We start from the raw sequence: 12,883 nt of genomic DNA on the forward strand, positions 1-12,883 counted from the left end.
CACTCCCTAGTGCAAGCAATTGAAAGATCACTATATTGTAAAGAATACACCCTCGCTGCCTTATTGGACATCGAGTGAGCTTTCAACAACGTATCTCCTGGGGAGATTATCTCATCGCTGGTAAATTTGGGAGTAAGCCACTCAATAACCTCGTTTATAGAACGAATGCTAACCGGACTGGAGATAAGCGCAGGGTTGGATGAATCGCAAATAAAGAGATTCCCAGTAAAGGGAAACGCCCCAGGGGGAGTAATCTCACCGCTTCTGTGGAACATAGCCTCCTTCAAGAACTTGAAGATACTGGTGGGAAAACAATTGCATACACCGACGATATTTTAATAGCTATCTTGAAAAAAAAACCCCCAACATTGTCCGATCCTAATTCAAAGATATCTTAAACAAACTATCCCTATGGTGCAACAGGCGAGGACTGAGAATAAATCCTGAAAATACGGACTTACTGCTCTTCACTAGGAAGCGCAAGATACCCGACCTTGATGCTATAACTCTAGAGGGAACAACCCTTGAAGTAGAGGAAGATATCAAATATCTAGGTCTCATACTAGATAGGAAACTAAAATGGTGGCCCAATATTGCAGATAGAGTGCGCAAAGCAACAGTAGCACTATATTCTTGCAGCAGGTCAATAGGAAAAAGATGGGGGATGGAACCCAAAATAATACACTGGCTATACACAGCGGTAGTTATGCCAATTCTCTATCACGGCATACTGGTATGGTGGGACACCCTTGGGAAAGGGGTAGACTTCAAAAATGGATAGGGTCCAAAGGCTTGCGCCCACACTCATAACTGGTGTCCCACTGAGCTTTCTTTCGGTAGATCTACATGCCAAACAAGTTGCAAGCGTTGCGGATATTCTTATGAATAGTCTAAATAAGTAGTTTTCGGAGCTTCACGGATTGGTGGGCTACGCCCTTTCGAACCCTGCTCCCACTACAGCATTTATAACCCTCCTACCTTCAAGGGAAGAGTGGAAACGAGACACTCCAAGGTGTGGCGAGTCCATCCATGTATACATAGATGGTTTAAAGCTCGAGAGAAGGGTTGGTGGGGTGTATACTCCGAACACCTGGGAATCTCCCTTAGCATTCGTCTTCCGGACCACAGTAGCGTCTTTCAGGCGAAATTGATGGCAATCGACCGAGCCACAAAACTGGTAAAATGTGATATGATATCCCAAGCTGATATCTACATCTTCACTGACAGCCAGTGGACAACCTCCATGGTAGCCATGAAATGCCGCACATCTCTTAACGAGATGGATGAGTTATTTCGCCCGAAGATGATATGGGTTCCAGGGCACTGCGACATTGAAGGCCGATGAACTGGCGCCAAACTTACCATTGAGGATATAAACGATAAAATCAAGGGTCTTCTAAAATTCCTGCAAAGCTCAAATTGGTTTTAGGAGGGATTGGGAACTTCTGACCCCACATGAGGCATCACAATGGGCCCGGAGCCTAAGTGTGCCTAAGACGAATTTTCAAAATTTTTTGAGTTAAAATTTTAACAATAATAGTTTTGGGCGCCCAAATCTCTTATGAGTCCCATTTTAAATATATCATTTTAAAGGACTAGAATAAGAATTACTACTGTGGTTTGAAATAAATATATATATCCTTTTTTTAATAAATTAAGTGGAATATTGTCTATTTAAACTAGAGATATTTTCAATAACTTCAAAGACGCACCCTATAGAATTAATGAAAAGGAACCAGGCCTGGGACACAAATCACCTGTGTGCAGGAAGGTTAAATTCTGTTGAGCTCAAAAATTGGGCGGAAATAGCAAAGTAATACGGTGTTTACATGAGGCGATTTTGAAGGCTATTAGGAGAATCAAAAATTGGCAGTCCAACAAATTTGTTGAACGCTATTAGGTGAAAGACCGTTAGCACCAGGCGATTGTTGCTTTCAACAAAAAGTTGCCTATAAAATCGCCTCATGTAAAGACCGGCTAATACGGTCTTTAGCAGCTCTCAAAAAATAACAAAGTTTAGTTAATTTTATTATTGCTTATAGAATAATTCCTATTTAACTAACACCTTTTATATTTTCAGGTGCTACATTTTGGGGTAATGACTGGCGTACAGCATTGTGTCAATGTTCTCAGTGTTTGACTCTCTATAAATCGGAAAAGGTAGAGTTTTTGCTGGATATAGAAGACTCAGCAAAATCTTACGAAGAGCGTGGCAAACAACGTGGAGCTACTGAGACTACATATGAGCAAGGTATACGTGCACTGGCCTCCATTGGTCGAGTACAACAAATAGATGCTATAACCGAGTACAACCACATGAAAGATAAATTGAAAGAGTATTTACAAACGTTTGCTGTTAGCAAAAAAGTCGTTACTGAGGCTGACATTAACCGTTTTTTCGAAGAGATGCGTAACGAAAAGAACACTGCACTTGGTCAACCGTTCTTTTGTCGTTAGATCAATAATCACAGAATGTCAAAAGAATCTCAAAATAATGCAAGCGCACCGGAAAGGATTTCATATGCATGGATAAACGTTTATTATATAACTACATTTAAACAAAATCAATGAATGCTGTAATTTTATAATTTACACAACAACATATTCCATATTATCATTTACATTCCGAACAACTCACTAAATGTTTCCAAATTTTCATGCTCTATATTAAAATTGTGTTGGTATTTTTTGTGTAGTAATAAATTTATTAATAAAGGAAAAATTAGCTTGACCTCATAATTTTATACTGCTATTAAATTCACTACCTTTATCAGAAGATCCCCCCATCGTCGTCTCTAAGCTTTTGTTGAGTTGTCAAATTTTCGCGGTTTTGGTGTTTACACACGGTGGGCAGGAAGCAAAGATAGGTTGCATAAAAATGTCGACAAAAACTGAAAGCAGGGTTGTATTTGTTGATATTTTTAGGTTAAGAATCCCTTTGAATTGAAATCCTAGCTGCTCCTGTTTTAAAGATATCAACATTTTACATAGTTATGATAGGACCGACTTTTGCGAAAGAGAAAAACATCCTTGTGCATTAAATATTCAACAATGTATGTGTGAGTAAATGTGTGTATATATATTATGTGAAAATATAAGTTTATGTAAGTTTTTAGCCGGTTTCAATCGTTTCCAAGGCGCACCACGTAGAGGCAACTTACTTTGCACCTCTTTGTTCTTTTTTTGGTTTTATTTTTTTATATTTTTTTCTTGCTTTATTTTTTTATATTTGTTTTTTGTTTCCTTTTATTTTTTTTGTTGGCTTACCATATAATATAGTCACACATTTTAGTATTTAAATATTTTATTATTTAGTTAAGTTTTTATATATGCTGGAATGAAAATGTCATTACAGTTTTCTTCAGGCGACTCACAAAAGTTGGTTTATCAATCATATTTATTTTGAATCTATCCCAGAATTTAATGAATTCCCTATGAACTGACTTCCCGGCCTGCTCGGACCATAATCCTAAACCATCGTTATTCAAGAATGAAATAGATTGCTTTAAATGTTTAAGGATAAAATGGATTTTGACAGTTTGAGAAATTCCAGTACTTTTCAAAGCTGTGCGGAGTTCGTTAAGATTTTTATCAAAATTACTAAGATCCGCTTGTTTTGCGGAAAACCATGTATTCACGATTTTGCTCATGGCTTTGAACGAGGCAATATATTTGGTATTGTTTTTACTGAGAGTTTCTTCCATACAAACTATGTTCGACATTTTTTTGTATGTGGAAGACACTGTCAGCAAAAAATAAATAATTGCAAAAAATCAACGAAATTTTCTGGTAACTTCAGACTTGCACTTTACTAATTGGCTCAAAAGCTACATTTTAAACATTTTTCTAAAAGATCTGATTAGAAATTGTGATCAGATGAAAGTGTCTCCGAGCCAATAATTTTGTACGGCACGGTACTTATAAGTAATCTAGGTTTCACGAAAAAAAAAAAAAATAAATACAAGGTAACATTAAAATATCAGTAATTTGTTTCGTTGCTGTGAGCTTGTTTCAAAACTTCTGGCTTTTGCTATAATTGTAAAACTCTGTGCATGTCATTTTAACGTATTTAGGTACATACTTATATTAATCATCAACTATTGCTTATGCAAAACGTGCTACATTTAAAAAAAAAATCGCATATGAAAAAGCACCAACCCAACTCGTAATAATTTAAGTATACAAATTTTAGTATTTAGTATAGAAATATTCAATTGAAATACGCCAATATTAAAATGAAGCGCTTTGCACTTAACGGATGCTTTTTCATAATTAAGTTAAAAAAAAAATTATTTAAATTCCATGCTGTCTGTAATGGGATTTGAACCCTGACGCTCTGGAAATTAGCAAATTGTGGCAAGCATCTTCGTGCACTCAGCTACAGCCAGACATGTAAATGTGCATTCAAATGTTCAGTTTGATTCAACACCACGTGTGCGTGGTATGAAAGTATTGTTTTTAAGTACGAACATTTCAAAACGATAATCAAATAAAAAATATTCATGTTTACTATGCGTTATTTCCCCCAGTAAATTCATAAAATTTTTCTTAATATTACAACGCGTTTTTTCTCTCAGCGTAGTCATTTTTAAGCAAAATTTGTGCAATCAAATCGAAAACCGGGACACTTAAATGAAACCCGGGACATTTTAAGGTTGGACCGGGACACCGGGACAAATAGTCTAAAACCGGGACATGTCCGGGAAAACCGGGACGTCTGGCAGCCCTACACACAAAGCGCATACTTTCATGCGATTTTCTTTATGATCGCATTTGTGTTCTGGATGTACAATAGTCATTATTTCCTGACAGAAGAGTACATAAATACCAAAATAAATCTCATACAAGCTTTGAATTTATTTACTTATTATGAGGAGTACCGTTGGCCTAAGTTAGAGCATTTTTATTTCTTGCACAAGCGCAGTGCGACTTGCCTGCGCTACTTGCTTATAGCAACAAACCTTTAATAAAAAATTACTACCGTATTATATAGCATACAATATTGTATACATACATACATATATTGCGATATTGAAAGTGTTTGTAATGAGAAAGTTCACGCTACAGAAAAAGGTAATTGTGGTGTTTTATCTAAGTTGTATACCGGTAGCGCCATATATGTAATACTCCTATATTGGCAGTAAGAGCTAGTACCGTCCGAAAACACTACAGTACAGATATATCAATAAACACGTACGAAAGAAAAGGAACACATACGTTTATAAATAAACATGTACACGACACATTTACAAAACCGGCACTCAAGTACACAATCCATTGACAAAAACAGTACTAGACTGTCTAGCTTTGATTTCGGAATGCTTACACATTGTGATGTGAGCTTACTACCAATATAGAAGTATTACATATATCGGTAGCGCCCAATAAATCTCGATCAATTATTCTTTCGGTAGGAAAAAATGAAAATGTTTCACATTGATTTGATCCGTTTTAGTGAGTTAAAAAAGGGGAACAGATTTGTATGAGATTTCTTTTCGTATAAATATGCTCTAATTATCGAGAAGTACGCCTTCCTCTTTTGCAAATATATCCTATCAGAAGTATATAAAATGTGGATATCTTTAAAACAGGAGCAGCTAGGATTTTAATTTAAGCGGATTCTTGACCTTAAGATATCAACAAATACAACCCTGCTTTCAGATTTTGTCGACATTTTTATGCAACCTATCTTCGCTTCCTGCCCACCGTGTACATGAGCACCATGGTGAAATAAGGAAACGTTGGCATTAGTGGCACAACAACAACTATTTGCCGGCCCTCATATTCCGTTCATGTATTTGAAGTTATAACCAAAAAAATATGCAATTAATAATAATAATATTTTCTTGCTGGAACAAAAATAAATATCACATGGCTCATTCCACGGTAATCGATACCGAATGAAATGAAAATAAACTGAAGAGTTGGTGTGTATATTTAGATTTTTTGTGAAAATATTTGTTTTAGTAAGAAAATTAAATTTTTTCGTTGATTTGTACAAGTAACATGCAATTAATTAGAAAACATTATATAACATTTTCTGATTTTTGTGATATTCTATTAATGATTGCAAATAGAAAACTCCCATAAGTGTGTGTTTTTGTGAAAATATTTTTTTATAAAAAAATCCTCTTTTCCGGTGATTTCTACAAACACCGTGAAAATAAATCGAAAATGTTATATAGCACTTTTTCGATTTTTGTAATATTTTGTTAGATTTTCAATTATAAATCTTTATTGGCGTTAGATTTTTTTTTGTAAATAGATTTTTAGGGGAAAAAATAATTTCTTTTCGGTGATTTGTACAAATAACGTTAAAATAAATCGAAAATATTATATAACATTTTCAAATTTTTGTGATATTTCCAAGTAAAAAACTGTACTGGTATTGGATTTTTCGAAAAAAAACCAAAGCCTGTGAAACAATCTTTTGTGCTAAACTAAGCCGAAACTATTTAAGCACATTTTCCTAACGTTCGATATTTATGGAAATAACTAAGTTTTTAAATCTTTTCGACTTAGAATTTTTTTTGGAAAAAAAACCAAAAAAGAAAGAAAGTGAAAAGAGGCATAAAAAAGGTATAAATTTACGTTCTCTGGCACTTTCGACCGCAGTCGAAGATCGAATGCAACTCATAATAGGGGCCAAAATTGCAAGCTTTGCGATAGAAATCGTTAGAAAATCTTTATAGAATAGAAAAATCGTAATACTTGTCGCAAACTTGCGATATCGATCCGAAATTTGTTGCTAACTGGTTACAGAATAGAACCACAGAAGCCGTGTGGCGAATTAAACGCGATTCATGTAAAAATAAAATAAAAAAGGCAAAAGCCGGCGCCGATGAATTGTACACACCATCTTAATGGTATTTTAATAAATTAGATTTTCTGCGGTATCAAGAATGCCAACTCTATGGTTTTCTACTTTCGATGACTAACAGTGGTGCAGTGGTGGTACATACTTTTTTGGAAAATCCCCACTCAACAAAAATAAAATCCCCACTTTTCCACTTTTTCCTACATGTTTGAAAATGTTTCCCCACAAAATTTCCTACAATTTTTATCTAATAATTCCTTATAACATTAAAAGACGTGTACACATTTTTCTTTGCAAATGTAAAGCTGTGAGGTTGTACTTATATTGTGCTCTGATTTTGGGTTTCTATTTGCTAAGTTTATTGTGCTAATTCTGAGTTAAAGTAGTGATAAAAAGTGCCTATGAGCATCTTAGTGTGAAATAATTGAAGCTAAGTGAAAGTTATTGCTACATTTATTTAAAGCTATTTACATCAGCTCCTTAACTGTTATAATTTATTTTGTTTGTCTTTTTATTAACGAGTGTTATTACAGAAATCTTTCAATATGAAGTGCGATCTTAATACTTGCCAAATTAAAAGCGATTCTGAACGCTACTTATCGTGCTGGCTGTGTGATGGTATTTACCATCTGAAATGTGCTGGTTTGACGGGAAGAATTCTGGACGCTATTAATGATGGCAAGGGCCTTCGCTGGTCTTGCGTAAAGTGCAGGTCAACCGAAGTTGATCTTTTCAAGCTATTTAGGCAAACCAGAAATGGTTTTACAGAAATCGTCCGTTGGTCACTGTTCATTGTCAGAGTCAGCTACATGCAGTGCTGGACTACACGTATGGTAGCTTAAGAAGGTGATTACACATAGCGAATAATAACTCCCCAATTCGTACTAATTTCGTCTCCCGATACTACTCGTATACGCGTTGTAACCTACAAAAGGAATCCGAAAGATTAAATAAGTACACCCCCACATCTATCACCTAAGCACTGATCGTAATTGACGAATCCGTACGATGTTGCTGTAGTGATCTTAATCTGCCCGAAAGAAGAGTAATAGTGTTAAAGATATAAGTGCTAGGAAAGAAGACAGAAACATGAGAAGATATGAAAACAAAGGTTATTGTGCTATTGCCGTTGGGCGCCATTGTTATGTGGCTGGCTTTCAGGGCAAGGTACGGTGGCTCCAAGGCATGCTCGCGATCCCAGACTAGCTCGTCGTCCGGGGGGTCTTTGCCACCTACCTCGTCTGGAACCACACAAACAAAATTGATTCATGCGTAGAAGCCAGTCCGGTCAGGCGGAGTCATCCCTCCCCATCTGCTCAATTGCAGGAGCAGCCATGGACCTTGCCACAACTCCAACTACTGTAATTTATATTCTAAAATTGTATTAGAAAAGTATCTCAAAAATTTCATAAATCAATATCTGTAACTTATACTCTATAATTTAATTATAAAAGTATCCCAAAAATTTCATTAATCATTATCTGTAATTTATACTATTTCTAAACTCTATCAATATTTGAACAGTGACAGTACGTACTGTGTGTATATACATATGTATATGCGTATGAATCTTCTTCTCTATAACGACAACATATGCAGTTCATTTATCCGATTATGTTTTTCTCTTGCATTCATAACAAGAAACGTATATGTATGCACATACGTATGTAAAAATTATTCCAACTATTAATCTTTGTTCCTATTTTTGCTAGTAAGGTGCTGAATCTGACTACGCTCTCCCTCGCTTCGAATGTTAAAACATTGGTTCCATGTTTATATGTAGATAACTTACACTCTACCACTTACCGATCTCTCTTCCGATGGAGGCGCCAGCATCTAGCAGGTGGGAGATCTGAAATGCAATGTCACTAGCATACATATGCATATAATCATAACTTTCAATGCTCACACATTGGATCCCGGAGCTGAGCTAGCTGTCAGCTGGGCCTCACATATGGAATTCATTTCCTAAAAACCTATCATCGAGTGCGAGCTGGCTGTGCTTCAATTAGCAGCGAAAAATAATTTGAATATCGTACTATGCGCAAAACTAAAAATTTAAAATAAAGTGGTGAAACTAAATGGGATACCGGCTTAAACTCAAAAATTGACGTGGTGAGAAAAAGAAAAAAAAAGCGAGCAAAAAAAAAAACTACTGCACTAATCACTAATGCGAAAATTACTAATAATTCATTACTAACGCGAAATGAGGAAAAATAAGCCTATGTATTCAAATTATAATAAAATAAGGAAATTCAGCACTAATGCCTAATACAACTAAGATAGTGAATCGAAATAGGTATCAACGTAAAAAACATCCCGAGGGTAAAAATGAAATTAATCTCAATTCATGCAAAAAAATTCAATAACAAAATTAAACGATTTGAGGTTATGACTGCCTCGTGGGTGCACCCCTCTGCTCCCAGGTAACCAAATTCTAGTGAGCGCACTGGAACTGATGTTGCGCTCAGCGGGGCGCTATGATGGAGCGGTGGAAAAATATTCCCGCGACGTCTGGCGGTCTGGTGCATAGATGTATGCGTATATGTAAACGCCTCCCTTTCTCCCTCTCAGTCCGCTGAATCTGATCCCTTTTTATTTTTCTTGTGCAAATAGTTTAAATCCCATGCCGTTCCTGGTTGTTGACCCGTTCTTATGTATAATATTTGTACATAAGTAGAGGCTTATGTTCACCGTATAAGGCGCTGGGCGTTTGGTATAGATAGAGGCCACTCTCACACCCCTGACTGGCGAAGACCTAAAAGGAAACTCTGCCTTAGTTCGTCTGTTTGTACGTGCATTTGGATTTTCGTTAACATTTGTGTACATATGTACATACGCGCTTTTGTTCGGCTTTGCGACAAACACACGCATATATGTATCTATATCCACAATAGACGTACATACATACATACATATGTACATATGTAGGTACATTTTATTTCTTTCTGAGTTAGATTAATTTTATTTTATTTGAGTTCATTCCATTCTATTTTTATTCTATTAAAAATTTTATTTAATTTTATTTTTCTTCAATTTCAAGTTTATCTCATTTCATTTGAACTTATATTAATTGAATTTAATGTTATCGCTTAGCTGGACTTTTACTTTAATTTATTTAAATTCCATTGCGTTCAATGACTTAAGTTTATCTAAGGTTTCACGGCACAGACTTACCTCTACTTAGGCAGGATTTCGCAGTTATTTGTAAAACAAACGCAGTTTTAATCCTTTATAACGGGTTGAAACTTTCACACACTAGCTACCGGGACTTTCTGCTAAATTTCTCGGTTTTTCTAACAAAACTTTTCCGCCTTTGAACTTTCCTTCGCCCATGTACTTTTCGATGTGATCAAAGCCAATCTTCGCTTGGTGATCGTACCCTACCGCTTTGACCGCCTTTGCTCTTTGTATTTAAATTATTTGTCCAATAAATTTTGACTGAAAGCAAATAAAAAAATATCGGCGCTCTTTCACAACGATTCTGTAAGGTGGAAAAGTGGCGGCACTTTTGTTCGTTGTTGTCATTCATACTCACATAAATTTGGGACAAGTTTGTGTTTCAAAATTCGTGTTTTAATTCTAAAGTTTACGGATGTGCAGATATGTATGTTACTGCTGGATACACAAGAACTAAAAGGGAAAGAGTATTTGAACTACTGACCATCTACTTCCGTGGATCAATGACGCAATCTTAATACTGGGAAACGGCGAGCCATACATACAGTGATGTACAATGTATGTATGTATGTACTCCAAGCATGGGAGAGCAGGCCCAAATTGAGTTCATTTCCCAAGTGGCTAAAATCTGGCAAAATCCTTTGGCCCTTTCGTTTCAACCATTTCAAAGATATGGAGAAAATCTGTCTTCATTTTTGCTAGGAACGCTATAGAAACTGATTGACCTGCATGTGGAAGACAGAAGTCCTTATGGCCGGGTTTCGAAAACTTAATATGCCTATTGCACACAATAATCGTGGAGTGCATAGACGAAGCCTGAGCTCATAAAAGCATCAAGCGAACTTTTACTAACATCCGGGCAGCGGCAATAGTCAAATCTCCAAATCGCTAGGGGTTGAAATCTATCTTATACAGCTTGCATTTAAGAAGTAGCTCAAGGATGGATTTAGGGAAGCGGGGTGGCTGGAGTAAGAGATCAGTGAACTTTTGCACTGGATGGATCGAAACTTGAGGGCACGATTAGCGGGGGCTCTCCATCAATACTGGATGCAGGCTTCCAGTATTTTTCAGGTAACAGCTCGAAGTTGCTCCCTACGCTTTCCAAGACACAGTTCTTGCTCTAGGTGGAGGTTCTGACAGGTCCTTGTCCGATTGGTATTCCACGTAGTAAGGCTGGGAATCTTACCTGACCCGACGTAGAAATACCTTAGCACTTTATTTTAGGTTACCCAGCTTTCGCTAGGCCAACATTGAAATAGTTTGGCTCGCATTTCTTAACTACCCAGCGGAGCTCTCGTATATTGAAATCAGCAGCAATCACAATTGCATTTCGTCAATTAAGTAAAGGCTACCGTTTATAAATTGACTGGGTGTCACAAAGAATCATCTCCTGCATGCCTAAATGGATCCCTTTTCTGGGACAATTACTGACACCTAACTTAAATATTAATGGGATCTCTATCAACACGCACGATGCTGTAAGGAAAGTAAAGAAATGCAGTCTCTCCAGTTCTTTGATGGATTTGGAAAACATATATGTAGTTACCAGGGTAGTGGAAGCATTGTTAGGAAGAAGTTGAAGGGCGCAAAAAGTTTGCCCACAGGGATGTGCTTTCTACTTATTTGACGAATTTCTCAGGACATTTTCAGTCAAATCGGTCATCACACTGTCAACTAGAAGAAATAATCCCCCTCGAAATGTGTTCTGTAGTGAGTACTTTGACTTAAAAACTGTGACAGAAAAATATCATCTAATAACAATCTATTATGACGGTAGCGTCACGAAACCGTGTGGATATTAAAGAAATTGCAACCATGCATAGCGACACTTTTCACTTCACGTGTATATGAGCAAATCCCACGATTATTTTTTAGTGTCACCCCCTTCCCTCGTCAAAAAAAACTAAAGCATTCATCTTGCATTTGTTGCAATCAATGGAGTTCTTGAAACAAGTACAATAAAAAATAGATCAAGTATTTGAACAATTTTACCGTTAAAATGATTAATTAGGCGAAAAGTACCGAAATTACTAATTTTTTTCATTGTCACTCGAAAAAATCACAATTGTTTTATTTTTAATAACTTTGGTAAGTTTTCAACTAGAATTTTCATGTTTGAGGCAATAAAAGTTGACATCAAATATAACATATCTGTGAAGTTTCAAGAGTGCACCACGAAATTAAAAAAAAAAATGGTAGCATACAGAATATCTGTCGCAGCTATTTTGTAATTTTTGAAATTTACGATTTTTTAATTTTAACAATTCAGGTTACTTTAAAATGTTAAAGTTAAACGATGAAAATGTTCTTTCCAAAACGAACGAATATAGTGTAATAAAACTAATGTCTCACCAAATGAAAAATGATTCGAGAAACTAAAAATTCCATTTTTATAATTTTTATTGGTGCCCTCGAAATTCAATCTAAAATTGTAACATACATGAAGAAAGAAATATATATGTGCATAAGGAATACTGTGAAAAAACCTTAAAAGCCAATATTTAAGCACTTTTAAATAATATGGCTTTTAAGTTAAGGCGTACGAGTAAACTTGTTAGATGACTAACGATGGAGCTACGGGGCGTAAACGTTACATACGCAACTACGGGTATATCAGCATGAGTGATTATTTTTTTTTTTAACCGACTTCATAACAAGGAGAAGGTTATCAATTCGTCGGAAAACGCCATGCGGCAGTCAATTTCACCTTGGGGCCGGAGTTTATATAGAGGGAGAAAATGTCTCTAATCAATTTTTTTATTTTTTTGTGCATATAAATAGAAATTTTTGGGTGTAAGAAATTATAAGTTTCCTGGTGTCCTTTTTTAAAAATCCGTTTGCACTTCTTTGTCTAAAATATTATTTAAAAAAAAAGTATTTTTTTGC

The 12,883-nt window shown here is 35.8% G+C and overlaps 1 protein-coding gene across 3 annotated transcripts in view; it reads left to right on the forward strand.

Annotated features, from left to right (window-relative positions):
• The window catches only part of LOC108365048 (putative E3 ubiquitin-protein ligase UBR7), a 35,313-nt gene extending 32,574 nt beyond the window's left edge, over window positions 1-2,739 (forward strand). For 2 of the 3 annotated variants that reach the window (XM_017618983.1, XM_017618982.1), the window contains one exon: window positions 2,081-2,739. In XM_017618983.1, coding sequence (XP_017474472.1) covers window positions 2,081-2,457 — 377 coding nt within the window. In that variant the 3' untranslated portion in view covers window positions 2,458-2,739. The remainder of the gene's footprint in view (window positions 1-2,080) is intronic. The other variant, XM_017618984.1, reaches the window with a different exon arrangement.
• The last annotated feature ends 10,144 nt before the right edge of the window (window positions 2,740-12,883 follow it).

This window comes from Rhagoletis zephyria, unplaced genomic scaffold (assembly GCF_001687245.7).
Source record: "Rhagoletis zephyria isolate East Lansing unplaced genomic scaffold, Rhagoletis_zephyria_1.1 Rzeph_scaffold_01757, whole genome shotgun sequence".
In the NCBI taxonomy this organism is placed as follows: domain Eukaryota; kingdom Metazoa; phylum Arthropoda; class Insecta; order Diptera; family Tephritidae; genus Rhagoletis; species Rhagoletis zephyria.